Source organism: Idiotropiscis lumnitzeri, chromosome 6 (genome assembly GCF_059441095.1).
Source record: "Idiotropiscis lumnitzeri isolate Australia: NSW breed Sydney's pygmy pipehorse chromosome 6, RoL_Ilum_1.0, whole genome shotgun sequence".
Taxonomy (NCBI): Eukaryota; Metazoa; Chordata; class Actinopteri; order Syngnathiformes; family Syngnathidae; genus Idiotropiscis; species Idiotropiscis lumnitzeri.
Genome location: NC_142396.1, coordinates 21,897,607 through 21,923,068, shown reverse-complemented (window position 1 = coordinate 21,923,068; position 25,462 = coordinate 21,897,607). Strand labels below are relative to the sequence as shown.

Here is a 25,462-nt window from a genome sequence, read left to right as displayed (position 1 = left end):
ACTCCACATAGGAAGGCCAGAGCTGCTACATATTTTACAGAGGTCATTTTGAAACCTCCAGGCACCCGAAATAGGTCCATTATCCAACTCTCTCTTGTGCCATCTGCAAAGAACACACTGTCACCTCCTTGATGACATTGCAGCTTTTTTTGGGAGATGATGGCCATGGACCATCAATCCCATCTGGACCATAGCAATGTATTGCGACAATCATTAGTGAATAAAACAATTCAACAATTGTGTCAAATGCATTTTTCTGAGCAGGTTGCAAACAAAAATAATGAGTTTTTTCCAACATTTTGAATTTGTTACAAGCTGCCCCTAACTACATTAAGTAGGCACATCATGTTGCTACGTTTGGAACAGATGCATTTGAGTGAAAGATGATAGTTACAGGATAATTAAGCTTTTTATTTATAAATGGGTTGCCAGGAAAGACGATGTCATTCAAAGTCACCAACATGAAGGCCATTGTCAATTTTATGTTTCAGCATTCAGTTGCTCTTCTTTTATGTAAATAATATGACATTACCTGGCACTGACGATGCTCGAGTTTACAAATCTTGGGCAAAAAGTTATGTACTCCCCCTTTTAAATATTTACAGCAATGACCCCATTACATCAATAAACAGTAAGGTTAAGACAGACCTTGCCAAGTATCAGTGGCCCTTTATTTGCCTCCTTGTCACTGACAGTATTATGCATGACTCACAATGCCCCTTGGTAATACGCCTTCCCAAAGATAGAGGGCTTTCAGACTACTAAATAATTCACCATCGCAAATCATAGGTTTAAGTCCATGGGATCATGTTTCAGGTTTTTTTTTGTTAAAGCAAACCAAAAAAAAAATACAATGTTGTATATTTGGTGTGAGGTTTCGCCGCACGGCAAGCAGGAGGCGAAGTCACGATCGCCGTACGGCGAGGAAGAGGTGGGCCCAAAATGCGAGGAGGCAGGGATAAGGGTAACTTAAGGGAATTTATGAAAGCACTTCAACGAGGGCAAACAAGGAACGTGGGCAAACAAATGTGGCAGGGGGGCAGACTTTAAAGACAAACTAAACGTGACAAGGCTGGACCGAGGATGAGAGCAAAACACCGAGACGAAATACAAAGGGACGTGAACAAGGGCGAAAGCAAGCATACACGCATGAACGTGATCGACGCAATGTACGTGAGAATCCGAGACGAAGCAACAGGGAGCAAAACGGGATAATGACCCGACACTGGGTTGATGGCATGGGAAGCTTAAATAGTACGGTAATCAGGGGAGCAGATGGGGATCAGGTGTGTGATCGTTAATGGGGAGCAGGTGCGTGGCTGGTGAGGGCGAGGTGCTGAGGGGAAACGCCCCTACTCGGCTGATCAAAACAAAAACAAGACCGCATGCACACAAAAACAATAACAAAACCTGTCATGCCCGACACGGATCATGACATTTGGGCACTGAGGGACTTTCCATAGTCTGTCCACACATATGTGTCCTTCTCCAGCCTTCAAAATTGGGCTAAGATTTTGTGATGCTATGAGTAATGGAGCATCATGTGCTCTGGTTTTTGTGTCTGTGTACCCTGTTGGTGTTTGATGGGGTTAAGATATGTGCGATTATGCTATGATCGGTCTTCCATCTACCCATTTAGTGGCATTGGGCAGAAAACTCAAATTTGGACAATTTAATGCACTATGTACCTTATAGACGTGGCACTTCCGTCATTAAGTGTTCAATCTGCCAGGATGGCCGAGTGGTCGAAGGCGCCACGTTCAGGACCCATTCTACCCAGGTGGCCTGGGTTTGAATCTCGAATTTCCCCATTGTGGCACTAATAAACGGCATCTTATCTTATCTTATCTGATAAGGCACCGAAACGTCTAGTGTTGGGGGAGACTTTAGCAGCACAGCACTGTTGATGTGATATACAGTGAACCCCCGCTACTTCGCGGTTCACCTTTCGCGGGTTCAGTGCTTCGCGGGTCTAAAAAATATTCGGGGGCATTGTAGTTTCGCCGAGCGGCACAAGGGGGTGCTGAAGCGGTTAGACGGCCGGCGTGCGCTGAAGAGGAGAGTGGACGAAGAAGAGCAGGTTCCCCCGGACACGATTGGTGGCGACGGACACGATCGGGGACGACGTTTCGCGCGGTTCGGACCGTACCCGAGCTGCGGCCGGCGTGCGTGGCAGTTAAGCCGAAGAGAAACAACTTCCGCCCGGGCACTCGCGCGGCGACATTTTGCTTCGTTCGGGACCGTGCGTGAGCGCCGAAGGAGACCGGCCGGCGTGTGTGGCTGTCAAGCCGAAGAGAAACAACTTCCGCCCGGGTACCGGCGGAGCGCGAGGCTGTCAGTTATGAATGAATAAATGAATAAATAAATAAATGAAGAATGCCACCTTTCATTTCACTGTCATGATCCGTGCCTGTCATGCCGCGTGTGTTTTTGTTTTTTCAGCTGTGTGGGCGTTCCTCCAGCGATCGTCTCGCGCCATGCCGTCAGCTGCTGCGAGACGCGCTGATTACGCTGACTATATTGTGATTATAATAAATATCTTTGTATCACCACCTTTTTTCCCGGGTCTGCGTTTGGAGAGTCCTGTTCAATCCTCCAGTTCTGCTGGAGGATCATAACATTCACAGGGCACACCGGACGGCGTACCAGCAGGTAAAAGTCGAAGTAATTAAATAAATACAAAAAGAAGTAATTGAATAAATACAAAAATAATGGCTGGGGAATAAAAAAATAATAAGTTTTAATAATAATTTGTTTTTTTGTTATAACATGAATTTCACTCTCTCTCTCTCTACCAGCATATATATATATATATATATATATATATAGATTTTTTTTTAAGCATTTTTGAAGGTGTGCCGCTACTTTGCACCTATATATGGATATATATATATATATATATATATATATATAGGTGTGAAGTATATATATATATACACTGTGTTTTTTTTTTTTTGTTTTTGTTTTTTTGAAGGTGCGACGCTACTTTGCGGATTTTCAGGTTTCGCGGGTGGTCTCGGTCCCCATTAACCGCAATAACCGGGGGTTCACTGTAATCCTAACCCGAAGTCCCTAAACCACCTAAGAACATGGCGGGCTTCTTCTTTAACACTAAGACTACCAAAATTCTCCTTTTTGCTGAGGGGAATCTGCGCTTGCTCGGACTCTATCACCTTTTCATACTCAGCCTCATCATTATTTTAAAGCAGATGTAATGTGTTGTATGTAATGTCTACTGTATAACTTTTTTTTTTTTACCAAAGTGACTTTCTGAGCTGCAGCTGAAAAGTGCTGTCCAAGTGTCGCAAGAATAATGATTAAAATATTTTTATCTTTTGGTGGCAGCAAAGGAATACTACACATACAGATATAGGAAAAGACAAAAGGCCAGGAACATTGTTTATCTATATGTAAACAGAGTAACAACACATCAAACTTTAACAACTGTCAAAATGACGGCTCTGGGAGTTCTAGTACTAAAAACCAGGACCCTGGTGGGGTTGACAGCTGCTTTATTACATCAGCAGGAGGAAAATGCCAAGGACAGACTTGGGTGCCATCAGTAACAACAATGTACCCCTGCGAATGTTACCAACCCACAATCAATGCTTACTTTGTTCATTAAAGCGGAGTTACACCATGAAGAAGCTGTATATCTGGTAGTGTTGCAGTACTTGAGATACGTCTCGATCTTGAAACCGGATTCAAGACCACTTTTTATTGAGGAATTGATTGATATTGATCATGTAGCAATCATTATAGATATTAAAATTACATTATCGCCCAGCCCTAAAAAAAAAAAAAAGTAGCGGTCTGCGCCAGTGACTCACTGATTTGTAGTTGGCCTATATTTTTGGGAATGAATAAGAAGAGGTCGCACCTTTGAGACTAACTGGTTTATTTGACTCAAGCTTTCACAGTCTGCTTCGTCAGATGAAGGAAGTCATGCTGGTCACTCCTTTTTCTCCACTGCCTTGAACTGGATATGGACACATGGCGCCAATTGAAAGCGAAGCTGTTTGGTGAACCGACCTGTGGGACTAAGCAGTTAAAGACCAATTAACCAAAGCAATCACTGGAGTTCCCTTCTGACCAACATAATTGATATTGTAACAGAAGACTGGTGCAATTCTGGACATGTTTATATTGCAGTTATAAGGGGTGTCCGAAGCCAGTCCTCAAGGCCCGGTGGTCCTCAAGGACTGCTATCATGTATGTTTTAGTTGTTTTCCTCCTCAAAGACATCTGATTTAAATTATCAGGGAAGTAAAGGCTTCCACAGAGATCTAATCATTGGAATCAGGTTTACTGTGAACCAGAACCAGAAGTTAGCAGAACTTTTTTTTTTTCATTGGCTCACTTTTTTGGAATTAACTAAAAAGTTAAGGTTTTAGGGAACTTAAAAAGTTGGATGATGTCCAATTTATACTTTTTGAGATGTATACTTGTATACAGCAACTCTGTTATACTCAGTTAATTTTTCATTTATTTATTTTTAATCAACTGGATTAAAAGATTGTTGAAACTAAAAATGATGTTTAAATTGTAGAACAATGTGCGATATTAAGTGGATTTCGTCATATCATTTAACAGACAGGTACGTTTTTTAACTACCAACATTCATATCATGGTTACTTTACAGTAAAATGCATTTTAACAAACTTCGAATAATACTTACCTTCACCAAATGGTCAGAACACACTTTAGTATATTAGTATATAGAAATCTTTTTAATTTGTGTGTTTCTTCTCCTCTCACTCATTTCATCATCTTCTCTTCTTTTTCATTTTTGTTCGTTCACTTTGTTCATGGCGTCAGACAAGAGATATTCTAAAGATGTTTCTTCTTAAATTCTTGTTCGCCCTGTAGTTGTACTCATGAATGGTGCGTGTTTACAATTATGAAGCGGTTTGGGAAATTAATAAATGAATAAAAGGCAAAGATTTTTTTTTTTCCGTCAGGGTTTGTACAAGGTCACAAAGGTTGCAAGACATTCGCCCACAAATCTTCTTGGATCCAAGAAATTTTGAACATGTTCTTGACGAAACGATGACAAAAAAAAAAAAAATAATTAATGAATAAACATTCACTACACTCGTAAACACTTGGAAACTGTCGCCGTTCAGTGGCATGCAAGCTTTAAGCAAAACAAGACCAATGAGACGGATGGAGGAAGTGAGAGGAGTGTAATTTGCATCTATCATTTCAGTGAAGATCAAATACTTAGGTCACAGTTTGCAATGGAATGACTTCCCTCCTAAAAAAAAAAAAAAAAGTCCAGCATGGTTTTTTTGTGTTTTGGTGTAGGTCTTGCTGGTGTCACCTGACCAGCAAGACCAGTGACACAAACAAAGCAAGACCCGAACAGCCGAGACCTTTGTCATTGTGTAACCCGCCCTACGAACTGAGTCAAAGCATGTGACAGCAAGGTTTGGTTGTTCGAATATTGGCTATTTTGTTTTGCTTTTTCTGCTGTTTTTTTCTGGTAACAGCACAAAAACACAACCGTGCTGATCAGTGCTTTTTCTTCAGGGATGTAATCTCTCAAAAACCGAAAAGGAGACACTCCCAGATAAGCGCCGATGTTGGCAGATTGTTTCCCAAAAGGACGAAAGACTGGACCATTGTATAAATGTTGATGACATCAAGAAAAGACTCAATTTTTAAAATACTTTTTGCCATCTGAGCAGTGGTGGACATTCAAGGCCTTCTCTGATCTTTTTTTTTTTTTTACACCATATGCAAAGCACTTTGTTTCAGCTTCAGCTGTTGTGAAATGTACTGTATAAATACATTTGTTTTGTATTGTATTGTATTTTAAGTGAGTGTTTTTATCCAGTCAGAATTTAGCTATATTGTGTTGCCAGCCAGATTTCATAATACAGCATCACGTTCTTTTCCACCGAGCCTTCAGATTTTTCCCTGCAAGCGTGTTATGTTTGAGTCAATGGCTCTCACAGGTGATAGACAGTTGCGATAGCCAATCAGATCACGAGTTGGTTACAGTGAGGCTTCTCGCAGACCTTACGTTGAAGGTGCGAACATGTCCTCTGATTCGATAATCACTTGAGACAGGCAGGGCCAGGTCAGACATTCTGACTTACTTACTTATTCTCAGGTTTGTTATCTAGCTTCTTCAGATTTTGCTGATTATCTGATCATTTGAATCAGGTGTCTTGCAAAAGTCAGATGGAAAACAGGCAGGACACTGGCCCTCGAGGAACAGGGTTGAGGACCCCTAATCTAAAGCAACATTTAAGTCCCCTCCTTGCATTGGGGTCTTTCAATCGTCAGTGTAATAATTAGAATTCTAAAATATCAAGTAGCATCTCATGATCAAACTAAGTTGTACATATACAATTTAACTCAAAGGATAACAGCATCATAATTATTGATTATCAAAATATAATATTGCCCATTAGTATCTTCTTCAGAGTGTACAATGTCACCATGAAAACAGTTCCTTAAAATTGTAATACCTGCAGCCAAATATCATTATCCCATTTTTTCCATATTTTATTCTTAACCGAATGAGGCTTCTGATAAGGAGAGACAAATCAGAGAAAGACAAAATGAAAAAAAAAAATACAAAGGCATCAACACTTTCCTTTACCAATAAAACATTTTCCATATGAGTCATTAATTAATAATTCTCTATAAGAAGTAGATATCAACCGCAAATGTCTGCTGCACAAACTCAGCTCGTATGTGAGAAAAATTTCATTTAAAAATGAGAATCATAAACAGTTCAAGTATACAAAAAGTGGGTAGATTGCAATATTGTTCTCTCCATTTCCCCAATCACGTCATCTTGTACAAGTCTGTATTCTTAATGTCCTGACTCAGAAGCATCTTCATCAAACGGTCGTCCTCCCAGAAGAAGACTCAAAAAATTTCACAGAAGAATACAAAAACAGCTATTAACATGAGCATAAAAATCAGTTCAGAATTTTTTTTCATTAATGTCAAAGAGGAAGTTATTGTAAGCGTGTAAACTTTCCATGTTATATATGATATATACCCGTGTATTTTTTCGGAAGATGCTTTTGGGTTATTTTTTTTTCCAATGCATTTTTGCAATGGCAAAGGTCAACTGAATACGTTTTTTTTTTTTTTAAATCAAAATATAGCTCCATCTTCTGATCGAATCATTGATCAAGTATCATTTTGGTTAGCACATCTACCTCACTGCGCAGAGGCTGTATCGTCCAAATCTGGCCCTCCTGTGTGGACTTTGTATGTTCTCTCCGTCCCCGTGTGGGTTTCCTCCAGGTACTCCGGTGTCCTCCCATATTTCAAAGGCATGCATGGTAGGGGAAGTGAACATTCTGAATTGCCCTTACCTGTGATGTGAGTGTGGATGGTTGTTCATCTTTGTGTGCCATGTGATTGATTGGCTGGAAACCAGTTCAGGGTGAACCCCCGCCTACTGCTCGATGACAGATTTCTTTCTTTTCTTTCCAAGATGCTCAAATCCCTTAATAAAATTCTGCCCTAATCAAAAGTATAAAGAAAAAAAAAATAAACAGTAATTATTACCCCGCCGGCTGCCCAAAGATAGCTGGGATCGGCTGCAGCACCCGCCGCGACCCTTGTAAGAAGAAGCGGTACAGATAATGGATGGATGGATAGACAGAAATTATTTTTAATGTAATGAAGAGGTGTTGACATTTTTACTGTATTCCGAGTCAACCAGGTTCTCATTCTTGGCTGACTCCATATTGACATGTGTTGGGTTTTATGGCTGTTGAGGCTCTGATGTTAATCAGGTTTGAGAATCTATGACACATAAAATAAAAGAATAAAATAATTACATAATTTGTTGTTGTTGTTCTTTTTCAATAACCTTTTATAGTAAAAATAATTAATCAAAAGTTTAAATATTAATTAATTCATATAATTAATTTCAAAGGTTTAAATCCCCCAAATTAGTTAAATATTTATGTCTGATGATTCAACAGCTGGTTTTAGTTCATATATATTTTTAGCCATGAAGGTGTCCAAAGCATCCAAAATGTACAGTATAAAAAAACACATGACCAAAAGACATTGGATTTAAAAAATGCACAAAAAAAAAAAAATATTTAAAAAAAAAAAGAAACAGGCAATACCAAGAAAAGGATACCGTAATGTAACGCCGAAGGATCATGTACGGTAAATACAATAAATAATGAGTGCTCAAATTGGTCAGAGTTTATATGGCTACTGTATTCCAGCAATACTGTGTGGAATATGGAAATGATATTACTTCGTTACACTTCAAACTCAACTGTTGAACAATACAGCAGAATGCAGGAAGAAGCACTTTGTTCCATCACTTGAGTGAAAGTCATTCAGGTAGGCACCACCCAATGTTAAGTCTGGAAGCGTTTGTCATGATTCGATTCGATGACGTCTGAGTCCAAAGCATGTTAAATGATTAGCTTTGTCAAGGAGAGTGTACAGTGGACGAAAAAGGTCACAACAATTGCAGAAGCCACAACACAACAACATTGAACCACAGCGCTATTGCAAAAGCTACAACACAACGGAAATGACCGAAACTCCCGCTGGATGGGAAAAGACGCAAAGCTGCAATAGTAATGTCAACCTTAACCAGTTGTGGGCCGTCAAGGCCTTCTCTGCTGGCCTGACATACCATATTTTTACGGCCATAAGACGCGCTGCGTAAAAGGGCGCAACACCAGTTGAGGGTGCTATTTCCGTATTTAATGCATATACTAGGTGCGCCGCACTACAAGGCGCTAGCTCAGCTGCGAGCGCTCACGCTAGGTCAGGCCGCACTACAAGGCGCTAGCTCAGCTGCTCGCGCTAGCTCAGCTGCTCGCGCTAGCTCAGCTGCTCGCGCTAGCTCAGCTGCTCGCGCTAGCTCAGCTGCTCGCGCTAGCTCAGCTGCTCGCGCTAGCTGATGCCAGCTCACCAGGACTCAATCAGAATCAGAATCAGAAATCCCTTTATTGTCATTGTACTCAAGTGTGCAACGAGATTAGAGAGCTCCCCTCTCCAGTGCAATACAACATTAATTCAGATAATTTTATAAATTAGATAAATAAGAGAATAGTTATTGCAATGGGAAATAATACTGAGTAGGATATATAAAAACACATCACGTTGCTGTTCTGCAATCACTTACTTCACTAATCACTTACTTACCAAGATTCAATCCCCTAAGGCAGTGGTCCCCAAACTACGGCCCGCGGGCCGGATACGGCCCGCCTCCACATTTGGTCCGGCCCCCTGAACAATACCAGAAAGCATTTTGATTTTTTTTTTCATATACGTGTGTTTGATAATAAAGTGGGACTTTTGCAATAAAATGTTCCTTAGTTATGAACTATTTTCATTATTAACTATTAGTAACTATTTTATACACGCATATAACGTGACATTCTGTTCCAACCTTCTGCAGTCTGTGCCCCTATCTGGCTACCCCCAGAAAAAAAATCCTAAACCCGCCCCTCTCAAAGAGAGAGCGGAATGATGGCGAAAAGATTAGGTAAGAGAAAAATTGATTCAGAATGCAGGGCATTTAACCTGCAGTGGACAAACGATAATTTTTTTGTTCAATGCAAAGAAAAGGCTGTCTGACTCATCTGTCAAGAGGCGGTGGCGGTATTCAAAGAATACAATCTGCAGCGACACTATGAATCCCGACACCAAGACAAGTATGATAGCTTGCAAGGCCAAATGCGAGCAGACAAACTCTCAAAGCTAAAAAGTGGACTGTTAGCTCAGCAGAATACATTTGTACGCCAAGCTCAGCTGAATCAGTCATCTGTTCGGGCCAGCTTTCGGGTTGCTCAACTGATAGCAAGCAGTGGTAAACCTTTCACTGATGGAGAGTTTGTCAAGAAATGCATGAACGCTGTCGCGGAGGAGGTGTGTCCCGAGAAGAAAGATGTCTTTAATGCCGTGAGTCTATCAGCGAGTACAATCACCAAACGCATTGAAGAAATCGGGGGTAATGTATATGCCCAGCTGCAGCAGAAGACAAAAGAATTTGAATTTTTTTCATTAGCACTGGATGAGAGCACAGACGTGCAGGACACCGCGCAGCTGCTCATTTTTATTCGTGGAGTTAGTGCAAACTTTGAGATGTGCGAGGAGCTGGCAGCACTCCAAAGTCTGAAAGGGACTACGACGGGGGAGGATATTTTTGGCAAAGTGTACCAAACCATGGAAGAGTTGGACCTGGACTGGTCAAAGCTGGCCAGCATCACAACTGACGGGGCTCCTAGTATGGTGGGCATGTCTCGGGGTCTAATAGGACGCATGAACCGGGAGATGGAAGAACGGGGTCTTACCGCCCTGCTACAAGTCCACTGCCTAATTCACCAGCAAGCACTGTGCTGCAAAGTGTTGACGTGGGATTCTGTCATGAAGGTTGTGGTGTCATGCATAAACTTCATCAGAGCAAAGGGACTTAAACACAGGCAGTTCCAAGAATTCCTGTCTGAATTGGAATTTGCGCTCGGAGATGTGCTGTACTACACAGAGGTCCGATGGTTGAGCCGGGGCAGAGTTTTGAGGCGTTTTTACGAGCTGCTACCTGAAATTAACGCATTTCTTCATTCACAAAACAAAACGGTGCCAGAGCTGATGGACCCAGAATGGAAATGGCACCTCACATTTTTAACAGACATGACAGAAATGTTGAACAGCTTTAACTTGCAACTACAAGGCCAGGGGAAACTCATTTGCGACATGTATTCCCACATAAAAGCATTTGAGGTGAAACTAGAGCTGCTTTTGGGACAAGTGAAAAAGCACAGCTTCATCCATCTCCCTGCTACACAAAACCTCTCTGCAGAGAAACCAGCGGTCCCGTTTTCAGCTGAAAAGTGTCTGGAAGCATTGGAAATGCTGAAGGCGGAGTTCGGTGTGCGATTACGTGAACTACATGTTCATGCAAAAGAAATCCGTCTTTTCCAGAACCCATTTGTTGCGGACATTGATGAAGCCCAGCCTTCTTATCAGTTTGAGTTGGCCGAGTTACAGAACTGTGATGTTCTGAAAGACTGATTCAAGCCCAACAGTCTCATTGACTTCTATGCCGCCCTCCCAAACGACAGGTTCCCTAACATCAGAAAACACGCAATGAAGATGTCAACACTTTTTGGCAGCACGTATATCTGCGAGCAAACCATTTCACGCATGAAACTGCTGTAAACTCCAATGAGATCAAGATTGACAGATGAACATCTGCATCAGTGTTTGATTATAGCAATGGATTCTTGGGAGCCACTCAGCCTTAGCCAATTACATGGCTGTTTAGAGAGATTTAGTCACATAATGTATAAGTCACGGTCAATTGGAAGCATAGATGACTCAGACTTTGTCCAGCAGGGTGTGCTAATATGCACTCCGGACAGCCCAATGCGTAAAAGGTGTGATGGTCGCGAGAGTGATGCTTAGTCCATATAATGGGCGCATCGCTTTACAAGGCGCTTTGTTTGTTTTGGGGAAGATTAGGGACTTTAAAGAGCGCCCTATGGCCCGGAAAATACGGTAATCAATAAATCATGATTATATTCTTCACATTGATGTGATATTATATCCTGGTGTTATCTTTTTAGTGAGCGTTTTTATCCAATCAGAATTCAGCTAGCTCGTGTTGCCAGGCAGATTTCACAATACCAGTCACACACACTATTCGTCCAAGGCCTTCAGATACAATTGAGCGGGCATCTGTTCTGCAAAAAAAGGGCTTTCAGAGTAGATAGACAGTTGCAATAGCCAATAAAATCACAAGTTGGTTACAGTGCACCTTCTCGCTGGCCTTACGCTCAAGGTGATGAACGCGATTTGTGACTAGATACTCACTCGCGAGGCGGCAGTGCTATGCTGAATCAACACACCCGGAAGTCGGAACAGGCGACCGCTTGAAAATCTAAACTATATTATTGCCACAATGGCCGAAGAGTGCGGATACACTTGCGAGGCTATTTTTAAGACGGACCTTTCAAGAGAAGCTAGGTTGTCCAACACTCAGTCAGTAATGTGTAAGTGAGTTTCTGTTTATTATTTGTCCAGCCGTGGTGTCATAAATGATGTTGACATGAGGGGGATTTATTCAAGTAGGACTAAGGAGGACTTCAGTGAAGGCCTACGTGTGAAATGCACGGCCCGCCACAATTGTCATGTAAACCAGAACAATTGTATTATTAAAACCTTGCGTGCACATGATATTATCATCCACAGGATATTAAGAATACAATACAATACTGTACAACTTTATTTTTATAGCGCATTTCACAACAGCTGGAGCTGTAACAAAGCGCTTTCCATAGGGTGTAATTTAAATTAGCGGGTAATTAGAACAAAAATTAAAACATAAACAGTTATGAATTGGACAGGAGGGGCGTGCGAGAAGGAAAGAAGCAGATGGAGAAGAGAGAGAGAGGGAGATCCGTGTGTAATGATGACAGAATGGGTTGCTCCGGCCAACAGTAGCCGCGTTCTAACAATAAAAAATGAGATAACTAAGTGAACATCTGACCTTGTGTCTTCTGAGGACAGTTAAATGACAGTTTTTACTTCAGCTAATTTTTCCAACTTCGCTTATCAAAACCACAATTCAGCGCTTCAACCTAATTTTATCTTGATATTAACTCAAGATTGGCAATGTTTAATACATGGCTGGAGAGTGACACTGTCTTCTCGTTCAAGTTGAACCCGTCGTACACAAGGACAAACCACGGGAACAGCACAAATAAACAATTTCAAAAACACAGCATAAATAATTTCTGACATTACTACAGTAACACAAGCTCCATCAATCAAACAACAACTTTCGGTCACTTATGTTGTGGCTTTTGCAATAGCACTGTAGTTCAATGTTGTCATTTTGTGGTCTTAGCCGCCGTGCCGAGGTTCAATATTGTTGTGTTGTTGAGTTTGCAATTGTTGTGACCTTTCTCGGCCACCGTAAGAGTGTCATCTTGACAAAACAATAGTGATACAAAATTTTCATGCCAAATTAATGTTTTACTAATCTTTCAACCCTTGAAGTTACTACTGAGAGAATAGATCAAATTGTGTCAATTTCAATTTCAATATGGGCACAAAGAATCATAGAGGCATACTTACAACTTTAAACATTAATATTAAGTAACTACATACACACAGTGGTGTCCTGAGGGAACATGTTCACTCTATATCTTATAGCTCCAGCTATTGTGAAATGTGCGATATAAATAAAGCTGCATTGTATTATTATTATAAATAATCAACTACGGTAGTTTTCTAATTGGAGTCCAGAGAGCTGCATTCCAGCACTGATTAACAGATACAGTTCATACTAACATCTCCAAGTGATTATACAGCATGATATGCCACCATGACTTAACTGACCCTTAAAGAGGTGGTCAACCCCAGGAACTTTGCTGTTGGACCATGTTGATTAGAGTCATGTATTTAATTCAACTACACTGATTGTCTACTTGAGCTTAATTTACATTCCGTTCCGCTTTATGTGGTCTGTTTCTAACCCACGATGTCAAGATAGACTGGTGCAGTTTTCATCAGAGATAATAGAGTCTTCTGAATGTCCTTCATGTTAAGGCGCTGATGTGGTTCTCGCTGCCAGCAGCCTAGCATGATGTCATAGACTTCTTTGGGACAAAGCCTTGGGCGCTCAAGTACCCTGCCCTGAGTTATGCATTCAATCACCTGGAAGAAGGATGACAACAATGGTAAATTATAACACACAACATAGTCATGAATTGCTTTTGTCTTCACTCTTACTCTACATATAAAAAGATGAAGATATAATTACACACATAAACCCTATGATATTACATACAGTTTCTGCAAACAAAATGAAAATTAAAAAAAATAATAAATAAATGGAAAAAAACTATTGGGTAATCGGCACACTTTTTTTGAGTTCTAGAATCCTTCAACATTTTGGGCAAAAACTGGTTGCCCGGAAAATGTAAACGTTCTCAATTACATTTAAATATTGGTGAAAGGGTACCTCGTTATTGGCCAGCTGGAACCAGGGCTGTTTGCCATTGGTGAAGATTTCCCAGAGCACAACGCCAAAACTCCACACATCAGTCTCTGTGGTAAACTTCCTGTACATGATGCTTTCTGGAGGCATCCAGCGAATAGGCAGCATTGTGTGACCTCCCACCTGACCACACAAATATGCATAGTTTTTTAAATTGTGTGACGTAGTTACAAGGGTACCCTGGTTAAAACATCCCACTCGATCAACCATAAAAAACAATTATTTTAAGAGCATCATCTAAAAAAAAATACTAGCCTTCAATTGAACGTGTACCGTGCAGTAATAAAATCAGTAGGGTGAACTGTGCATCTAATATATGAATAAATGACAGTAGTTTGTTCGATGAAGCAAATATGTATGACCTTACCCGATAATAATCGGTGCTGTAAATGTCTCTTGACATGCCAAAGTCTCCTATTTTCACCTGGAGAGCATTCCCGACCAGACAGTTTCTGGTAGCCAAATCACGGTGCACAAAGTGTTGTGATGCAAGGTAGATCATTCCTGCTGCAATTTGACTGGCTATGTGAAGCATCTGGGACAGACCCAACTCCCCATTGGTCGGCAGTGGCAGTCCATCCACTAGAATCATAGCATCGGGTCCATGGGCTCTAAGGAGAGTGTGAAATGGTTAGAATCGAGTTCGAAAACATCTACTCAATTCAGTAAACCATAACTACTGGCATACAATACTAATATGTCTTCACATGTGTAATGGAAGGCTAACTGTTCCAAATTGTATACGTCTTTAGTTATTTAGTGTGTTATTTAAAGTCTTTTCCGGAAAACAGTTCTGAGATAATGCCATAAACCGGCAATAACCTTTGGAGCTTGTGATTGCGAGTACTTTATCAATAGTCAACAGCGCATTCCAAAGATCTCTAAGATACCAGTGGCTAACAATCCGGTTAGGAAGGCCGCACAGGCAGCGGTGGGATTATGAACAAAGGCGAGGATGTCTAAAGGCTGGGCTAAAGCTAACTCCTCAATGGTTATCTCTGGTAAGCAATTTCATTGCTAATATGCGGTCCCTGGTGAATAAAATGGATCTTCTGCGGCGGTGGGTCACCAATAATAAATGGATTTTGGCTTGCACTATCATATTTTCGTGGAAACATTTAGCTAGCTATACACTACATCCAAAGGGCTGCTAGAACAGCGGATGACTTCAGTCAGATAAGAAGTGGTAGTGAATAATGTCTTCTTGTTAAATCATCACCATCTTTATTTGTCATGTACACACATGAAATTTGACTTCTGTGGACACAGCAAACACACACTGTGAGTGACACACACTGGAGCAGGGGTCTTCTTAAGAGAGGGGAGCAGGTATCCGAGTGTGATCGCAGCCGGGTGATCTTGGGGGCGGATTGTCTTGAGCAAGGGTCCCCACGGTAGCAGGTGACAATCTTGGTCACTTGGCCATTGCTGTTTGAAATGTAAACCTTTCTGTCCCCCCCACAGAGTATTGTTGTGCCAGATGAGGTGGCTCAAGCATGTTTTGAATGACTTCACTGTCCCAGGCACATCCCATGAGGCCCAGGACATGCTGGAAGGGACTACATCTCCTGAATGATTGATTGACTAATTCACTGTTGAGTTAGTATAGTCTATACAGGGCACTCACCTGAGAAATTTATTCAAATCTCCATGCTTCATGTACTCAAAGACCATGATGAGTGGATCTCCATCAACACATACTCCATAAAATTTCACAATATGTTCATGTTGGAGATTTGTCAGCAGCTCCGCTTCCCGTTGGAAATCTTTCCTGGCGGATAAAGTGGGGTCCTTCAGAGTCTGGAGGGATAGAAAGAGTGCACTGTGTATTTAAATCATATGTCAAATCAAGTGCCCTGTATATCGAAAGAAATGTAGTGTTGTTGTCATTCATCACTCAAATGTCTTCTTTAGAGTCAGTCTGAAGAAGGTGAAAGATTGCCGCCGAAACATGTCAGTTAACCAACAACCGAAACTAACCTATCTGAGATAAAAGAATTAATGATTTTAATTTTGTGTTCCAGTCTCCATCACAAGCTATAAACACAAGAAACAAAACGCTTTGTTTCCAACTCCTGACTGGCTGAAAGAAATTAAAAAAAAAATGGTAAAAAAAACAAATAATCACAATTATAATACAATAAAAATAAATAAATAAGTAAAAAGGTACAGCGCAGTAATTGAACCTGTTATGTCACACTTTACCCGGTGCAGAATTCATCCTTGTCGTTCTCACACGATTAACGGCAAGTTTTTGGTTATGGCAAAATAACCTCGCTCTCGTCTTTTCTTTCCTCTTAAGTCATTGAATTTTTTAGGAGCGATTTTAACGCACATTGGTTTGTGACAGTCATCAGACATGCAGTAATTATTTTTGGGGTTGAACCAATTTCCGTTAGTTGAGAGCTGCGCGATTGGCCATGGGCTGTCACGTGACAAATAGTCATTCATGAGCAACAGTAAAATTAGAGGCTCCTATTACTTTTAGACGGAGTAATATTAAGTTAAAAACACAACTACACATTCATATGCGCTATCAAAAAATTACATTTAATATTATTTATATCCTTATGCACTTGCAGTTTTTTTTTTAATGACTGTGTTGAAAATGAGACCATTTCTATTTCTAGAGACTGCGGGATACCTGTTATTGTAATACTGCCCAACCTTACATGGCGTCATAAACTGTCCCCTAAGCTATTTGTATTCCAACCCATGGGGAGTACCAAAATGTTTTTTCTTATACAAGTCCTGCTAATTGTGCTGCACAAAATAGTTCCTGGATCACAAACTTAAACCACAGACACTAGTGCCAATACTGATGGATAACACATTTAAAATGTTCTAATCGAATTGGTTTTATTTCCGAAGTAATCTTTTGAAATGAAGTTATTTTTTTAAGCTGACTGCTGTATAAAATGGATTTGTTAAAAGACCAGGTATTATTCGTCAATTACGGAAACTCGAAAATCAAGCATATTATTAGCAATATGCAATGATATGTGTATAGCAGGCACTGGGTGTATAAAAAAATGCATTTCTTGCGCAAGAATTCACAGCAACAAGCTGTTGGGAGTACCTCCTGTGCTCCACAGACATAAATACACACACGCAGATACACGCGTTCACACACGCACACTTACATGCACACCCCCGTACACGCACCCCCACACACCAACACACACAGATGCAAACCAATGCACGTGTATACTCTTTCACTCTTTGACTCTCTCTCCACCGCTCTCACCTTTACGGCGACAAGCATTTTGTCCTTTTTTGGACACAGAGTGTAACATTCCGCCAAGAAGACTTTGCCAAAAGCTCCTTCTCCAAGCTCCCTCTTCAAAATAATGTCCCTCCGTTTTAGATGCTCAACATCTTAAAGAGAAAAACAAAAGTATTTGTCATTACCAAAAAATACAACACCGACATGCAAGGTTCCTCTGAAATTTCCAGTATGAGCAATTGTGTGCCGCTCTCACTCTCAGCGCACACGATGATGCTGGCAGGGACAATGTACACACCTTACATTTATCTTGGGATTCCCAGTTGAATCTACAACTTACAGTTTCACCCCTTACCCCTTAGAGTTTCAGTAGTGCGACCGAGGGTGCACACTTAGTTGTTGTACTTGAAGCATTCGTTGCCACAAATGCGCTCAGTCACCACTAACATGACGCTGCAGCCAACATGTGGACCGCTCCATTCAGAAAGTCCACACATGGGCGTGGTTTACAAGCCCCTGAAATGAAGCTCCTACATGCATTTCCGAGATCAGGATGTTTTCCATTATTTATGAGTGGACAATGTGGGGCCATATTTATACGGATTGTATGGAGTGCTCAGGGAGTAAGTGCGAATGGTCAGTTACATGGAAAGTGATTGAAGTCTGAATAACAATGTGGCTGATGAGAACATTCTTTATTATTTTAGGTCTGATCCTAGGGAGGGACGGATATTTCGTATTATATAATCAAACATTTTGTGGTGTGTTTATTTATTTATTTAATTTTGGCACTTTCAGACCTGCATAACAAAGACGCAATAATTAATATTTGCTCATTTTGAAATTTGATGCCAGCAACACATTTCTAAAAAAAAACTGTGATGGGGCATGTTATCACTGTTACGTTGCTTTTTTTTCCACAACATTCAAGAAGCATTTGTGAATGCAGGAAACTTATACTTGTCATGATCTGTAATTGTTGTTTTTGGTTTAGTATTTAGTTTCAGGTTCTGGCCTTGTATTCTTGTGTTTTCTGTCTCGTCAAGTCTATTGTGTCCACCTGTGTTCATTTACTCAAGCCTCATTTACTCAGGTCCTTCCGACCCTCTGCATGTTGTCCAGGTGCTCCTCATTGTCTCGTCAGTTTGTTTTATTTAGTTCCCTGTTTTATTTATATTTTATTTATAATTCTTGTCGATGCATTGTCCGTGACATCTATTCGTCAGATAGCCATGTTAGTGTCCACATCCGTTTTCCTCCTGCCTGTCCCACTTTATTTTCAGTTTAGCCAAGTCTTTGTGTTTTGTTGCTCTCACTTGTTTTGATCTTTTGTATTTATTTTATTAAATGCCATTAAAGTTACCCCTGCATCGCTTCCCCGCTTGTTTTGGTCCTCCTCTTCCTCAACCTTCACTCCACGTAACGTGACAATACTGTTCTCCTCTTCTGCATATGCACACCAGAATTCTAAATGTGTGCTTGCAAGATGTACCATGTGCTCATAAAAGGACGCATCCCTGTCAATGTGTTGTTTTAATTACGTATACGTACAGGTGGTGGGTTTCTTGTAGTTGTGTCCATGTCTGAAGTATTGAGGATTCTCAATTATGGGAACCCTGTTCAGTCCAATAGTCACAGCCTCCAGTCCACCAGCCAATATACTTGGGCTGGTAATCCCATGATTTACATGATGGAGTGGGCTGGTTGAGTCTTCTTCACCATTTATCACGGCTGCTGGACCTAGGACAGTAAAACATGTCATCAAATTTATTCTCAAGGAAGCCGTTTGGTTGATCTGTCATTATGATTTAAAGAGATGACAAAAAGAGTTTTCAAATTTGTTTGAGCCCTACGAGAATTGTCAGGTTGTGCATGGAAGCAACTATTATTGTTATTGGACAGTTCTAGTAGGGCTGTGACGTTAATTCGATATCTATATGTATCGCGATAGTTGAGTGAGTGATATCAATAGAAAATGGTATCGATAAATTACAGATCCAAAAAAAAACAAAAACTGAGAAAATTCGACCTATCACTGCCCTACTCATCACAAACTCCCTCACATTGAGGAAATACACCACGAGGCTGACGCATCCGCCGCTGAGCTAGCGTGACTCAAAACAAACCAAAAAAAAAACGGGTGGCTAAAGTGGATTTACCGGCCGACTTGAGGAAACGCTTGCTTAATAGTTAAGCCGATAACAAGCACCCCCTCCTGCACACGCATGGGACGAAACGGCCCGTAGCTCTAGTACACGAGACCTCCGTCGCATGGGAGGCGGGCGTACGTAGTAGTGAAGCCGCTAACAAGCACCCTCCGCGGACACGCACTGGACGAAACGGCCCGTAGCACCAGCACGCATGTGTTCCGTCTCAAGGGAGGCCGGCGTGCATTGTACATTTTAAAATAAAACAAATCGGAATTCAGCCCTTTTCCCTGTGTCCGGTCACGCTCTTTGATTCGAGTGACTGTTTGGATGAGGTGCTCCGGTGAATCCCCCTAAATTCACATACAGTCCCAATAAATAAAACTTTATGTATATATATATATATATATATATATATATATATATATATATATATATATATATACTTTGATATTGACCGATCTAACATACATGCCTCCTGATATAGTTTTCAGCCATATCGCGCAACCCTGAGTTCTGGTGTCAATAAAGCTACAGTATGAAGTAGCATAACAGCATGGCATGTACAACTTGGCAATTGATCAGAAAGCACAGACTGAAACCCGAACTGAACTGCCAACTGAAAATCGAAGAAGTATTTGCATTGGAGATGCAGTTTAAGAAATGCCAACATTATTTTTTTTTGGTCTCTGCTGAAGTCAAAAGGTGGGGGCATGGCAGTGTAGTTTGACCAGTCACAATGCAAAATATTTAAACTTCAACAAGGTCAAATTTGTTCTTCAATGTCTTAAATGGACAATATATTTCCAAAAGTATTCGCTCACCTGCCTTGACTCATATAAATTTGCTCTACGTGACATGCCATTCCAAAGCCAAATGAGTCAATATGACCACCCTTGCAGCTATCACAGCGTTAACTTTTCTGGGACAGCTGTCCACAAAGTTTAGGACTGTGTTTATGGGAATTTTTGACCATTCTTCTATTCTTACATTTGTGAGGTCCACCAGCTGTTGGCAAGTACGATGCACTCAAGGCATTCTTTTTGAGTATAGTGGAGGATAGTGAGGTGAAATACCACTTTTTTTCCGGACTGATGCGAGTAAAAGTAAACAACTCCTGAGGAGTCACTGTTACTGATACCAAGTACCGATACCACTAGGACATTTAATGCATACAATTTTTATTAAACTAATCACAAATAGTTTTAAAGAATAATATGTATTTTAAAGTATATCAAAATATATATTCCAATATAGCATTGTCTTAGAATGACATTAATAGTAAGATTCAATTATGGTTTTATTTGTTGTTTGGTCATGAAATACGTATTTAGTATAGAAGACATAAAATGTATTTAAATAAATAAAATTGGAACTGCAAGCAACTATAAAGGGCTCTCACAGCCCTGGCCACGTTGTGATACTGTCAAATTAAAATTGGAAAATTTGAAAACTAAGTATATCAGATTAAAATTTAGTAAATAGTAGTAAAATATGACTAATATGTCTGCCCTGTGACTGGCTGGCGACCAGTTCAGGGTGTAGTGCGCCTTTCGCCCGTAATCAGCTGGGATAGGCTCCAGCACCCTCCCGTGACCCTGTACAGGATAAGCGGTGTGGATAATGACGTGACATGACATGACTAATATGATCAAATATGAGTTAAAACTGAGGCAAACCTGGAATGAAACTTCAAAATGGCCGACTTCATATTGATCTTACAGAAGAACTTTTTTAGGTGTTGAGCTGTTACATATGACTCGAACCTTTGGTAGATTTTGGTGAAATGTTCAACCAGAAGTGTTTCGTTAAAATGGTGTAGGGGTGCAACTAAGCCATTTTTTATAGAGCGCACAAAAAACTAAACTAATAAAATGTTGATTATTTTGCCAGACGCAAAGTTTCATATTGTCGCTGTGGGTGTGGGCTTTGTGCCTTTACACTGTTTGTATATGTTACAAACTGCCGACCAGTCTTTAGGTTTTCCTTCGTTAATTGTGTAACCATACACTGACAGGGGTGCGTCTTTTTATGAGCACATGGTACCTCTGAGCACACATTTACATTGTGCAATCTTTATCCTGTACAGCTGGGGTGCTCATTACGTTGATTGCGATCGACCAGTCGAACGCAAAGGTAGTATGGGTATCGCATGACATTAAAAAAATAGACGTCAGCCTATCATTATCCGTCATGTGATTGATACAGGGCACCCAGTCAGATGACACCTGATTTTTTTTTTTTGTGACACATAGGTCACCACGCATGCGCAAACAATGGTGCTAAGTGCAGCACAACAAGCTAGCGAGTTGGTTACCTCCAATTTTAAGCCCTCGTTTTATTCTCTTGAACTCAAGGGGGGTATAAACATGTGTGGGGGTGCTGGACCAAGTAAGAAGACAAAAACGTATCACTTTAATACGGAATAGGAGGAGGAGTTGTTTTTCACGATGACATTTTCGAAGTGCGTTTGCCTCATCTGCCAGTCTTCCATCACAATACCAGAGAAGGGAAATGTGGAGCGAGATTTTCGGACTGTTCGTGGAAAATATAATACCGACTTTCCGGCGAAAGGCGAGCTAAGGAAGAGAAAGGTGAATGAATTAAAAAGCCAGTTGTCAGGACAGCAGTCATTTTTCAGACAACTTACTTGAAAAGCAAAAGCCGCCACCGAGATTGGCTACATCTACATACATTGCACAAAAAAAATCCTCTCCCTCTCTCTCTTTTTATATATATATATAATATATATATAAATATATATATATATAAATTATATATAATTTATATATATATAATTTATATATATATAAATTATATATATATATATATATATATATTTTTTTTTTTGAATATATATATATAAATTTGCATTTTAATAAGAGGTAGATGGGCGGCATGGTGGCCGACTGATTAGCACGATGGCCTCACAGTGAGAGACAGCTTCGGGCGTGGGTTTGATCCCGGCTCCGGCCATCCTGTGTGGAATTTGCATGTTCTCCCCGTGCTTGCGTGGGTTTCCTCTGGGTACTCCGGTTTTCTCCCACATTCCGAAAACATGCATGGCAGGCCGATTGAACACTCTAAATTGCCCCTACGTATGAGTGTGAGCGCGGATGGTTGTTCGTCTCTGTGTGCCCTGCAATTGGCTGGCAACCAGTTCAGAGTGTCCCCCGCCTACTGCCCGAAGATAGCTGGGATAGGCTCCAGCACCCCCCGCGATCCTAGTGAGGAGAAGCGGTCCAGAAGATGGATGGATGGAAAGTAGGGAGATCATTTTGCCATGGTCATTTTATAAGTAGCTCGCATGCTGAAAAAGTGTGAGCAGCTGCTGTACAGGGTCACGGGAGGGTGCTGGAGCCTATCCCAGCTGACTACGGGCGAAAGTCCCACCACACTCTGAACTGGTGGCCAGCCAGTCACAGGGCAGGCATAGACGCCGTCACTGAGTGGGAACCGAACCCACACTGGCCGCACACAAATCAGGCGGATGTACCACTACACTATCAGTGACTGTTTGAATTAAGTAATTGTTTCAGGAAAATATAAGGTCAGACAACAAATTTTATTTTCAGTTTGTATTTTAAAAACTCAGATTATCCCCCAAACAAGAATGGTTCGACCCAACTGGTCACATGCCACCTCTCATTACCTGTCAATAAATTGAATACGCAAACAATGGAGTCGCGGTTGAAGCGTAAATCTTCCAAACAAAATGGAGGCACAGTGTAAAAGAAGGCCAAACCGGAGTTGGCAAAATTCCGGTGGTGTGTTGAAGATTATATCTTATTTGTATTTCTACTCACAAGTTGCAACAAATCTGTGGCATTGTGTTTTTTTTTCTGGGGGGAGAAACTTGCTAACAGTTGCGCATTTGCAGCGCCATCTTAAGACAAAACATGGATGTCACGTTGGTAACAAGAGGAAACTGAATTCAGGTCTTCTCAAGATATGAATCGGAAGCCTCTTATGTGGTGTTTTCGTTGAAAACCTGATAACAGATCCCCTTTAAGATCTAAAAGAGGACACGTTGTTGATTTTTTTTTGTGGCCCCACACAAATGAAGTTTGAAAGGTTCTAAAGTTTAACAAATCAGACACTGATGGCATGTTTAAAGTCTTTTTTTTTTTAAAGCCAAACATGTTTTGTCCTGGTTCAGGGGTACTTGGCTGAAAAATATTTTACTGGTGGTACATCAATCGTTTTCTTCTTGATTGGGGGGGCGTGACAGGAAATAATCGGGAAGCATTGGTGTACTAGTACATTCGGCTGACTTTTGTGCAGGCAGCGTGGGTTCGGTTCCCACTCGGTGACGGTGTCTATGTCTGCCCTGTGACTGGCTGGCGACCAGTTCAGGGTGTAGTGCGCCTTTCGCCCGTGGTCAGCTGGCATAGGCTCCAGCACCCTCCCGCGACCCTGTACAGGATAAGCCGTGTGGATAATGACATGGCAATGACATCACCGTCACACGACATCAACAAAAAAGGTTGCGAACCACTGGCCTAGACAACACAGAGTCTGGGAGGTAACATTTGGTGTCTTACCCTGGAAAAAAATAATCTGAAGGTCAATTGCTAAATTACTAATTAGTGGTGTCCTCGTCAAACTATGTTTGTTGAATTCGGACACCATAATTCCGGTTCTAGGCCGGCGCACTTAATGCCATGCATAACATTTGATAAACATGAGGAATATATTGCTAATAGCACTCACTGTTCTTGTTGTTAAAAATGAGTATTGGATCTTGACTAATTTACCTAATTATTTAAAGGTAATAAATAATTAAATGCAAACTGGCCTCATGCAACAAGGTGCCACTTTAACTGTGCAACGTTGTGAAGTAAAAGTTGGAAAGTCTTAGCACTCCTTGTTGTGAGCCTTATTAATATAACAAACATTTTGCAAATCAATCATTAAAGTTGATGAATGAAACCTACCTTTCATGCGTAACTTTGAATGGCGCCCACACTTATTAATCAGGAAGAAGATAATCACCAGCATCACACAAGCAAAGCCTGCAAGTCCCACTGCTATAGAAACCTGGAAGATAAGACAAAAAAACTTTAACCAAGTGAATGCTGCGACAGTCTTTTGAGTGGTACCCAAAAATCCACAGTACTTTCCGCTAGGGAAGACAATATTAAAATATTAAGTGTGATACAATATCTCTTATAGCAATTGTACATTTTATGAAACACGTGAGGTTTATGACGTGTGTTTATAACAGGCAGGAAGAGGAACATTTTTTAGCATGTTTATACATGCCGAGACTGGTTAAAAACATGTTCAAAGTACAGCATCTCGTAACAGACAAAATGTATACTGTTTAAATGCTTGTGAGTGTGGTCACCTACTCCTGCCCTGTCTGAAACCTAAAAAAACTAAACGTGTAGAACCGATGATTGAGTCCAAGTGATTGCTGATGTACTGAAGGCTAGGTCAGAAAATTGGCCAGTGCAGCATGGAGTTGACCGCTTGTAGAAAGCCCACCCGCCTCGCCTTCTCAACATGAGTGTACACGGCACAGACCAATATGTAATTTTGCAATCAAAACACTATTCATTATGAACAGCATCCTTAAAAAAACATTAAAAAGTCGGTGCATGTAAATCAATTAACTCATTCACTGCCAGCCATTCTCCGAGCAGCCACGTACTTGCCGTTTTTCACAGATTTTCAAGGCCCACAAAATATTGTGTTCTTCAGGTATTTGAAAAGGGAACCCACCGAAAAAGAGATTAGACTCGCTCCTTTCATTAGAATAAAAGTCGCTTTTTTCATTCATGAGTAATCAACTGTTGAACATAGTTTCACCACATTTCCCTTCTCGGTCTAGAAAACAGAGAAATTGTGAAAAGATTCATTTGCAGCTGAATGTTGACTTTGAGACTAATCTTTTTTGCTTTTGTGATTTAAACATTGCTTTCCTTCTTTAAACAACAACATGACCAAAGTGATTTTGATGGCAAATGAATTTATTTATAGTATTTATATTTTCCAAATTTGACCATACTGTAGGAACTTTGAACTTTAAGCAAGCATGTTCGTGTGTGTGCGTGCATGTCCGCGCGCTCA

General features: G+C 40.8%; 2 protein-coding genes across 2 annotated transcripts in view; one reads left to right on the top strand and one right to left on the bottom strand.

Annotated features, from left to right (window-relative positions):
• The first annotated feature begins 9,687 nt into the window (after positions 1–9,687).
• On the top strand, positions 9,688–11,022 carry LOC148335894 (general transcription factor II-I repeat domain-containing protein 2-like). The gene has a single exon (XM_088298984.1). The coding sequence runs from the start codon at positions 9,688–9,690 to the stop codon at positions 11,020–11,022; it is 1,335 nt and encodes a 444-aa protein (XP_088155110.1).
• A 2,463-nt stretch (positions 11,023–13,485) lies between these two features.
• LOC148335893 (NT-3 growth factor receptor-like) overlaps positions 13,486–25,462 on the bottom strand; it is a 48,336-nt gene continuing 36,359 nt past the window's right edge. Inside the window, exons 12-18 of the mRNA XM_088298592.1 lie at positions 24,325–24,427; positions 18,792–18,980; positions 17,262–17,392; positions 15,642–15,814; positions 14,382–14,625; positions 13,979–14,137; positions 13,486–13,671 (exon numbers count right to left, since the gene is read on the bottom strand). Of these exons, the coding sequence (XP_088154718.1) occupies positions 13,486–13,671; positions 13,979–14,137; positions 14,382–14,625; positions 15,642–15,814; positions 17,262–17,392; positions 18,792–18,980; positions 24,325–24,427 (1,185 nt within the window). The remainder of the gene's footprint in view (positions 13,672–13,978; positions 14,138–14,381; positions 14,626–15,641; positions 15,815–17,261; positions 17,393–18,791; positions 18,981–24,324; positions 24,428–25,462) is intronic.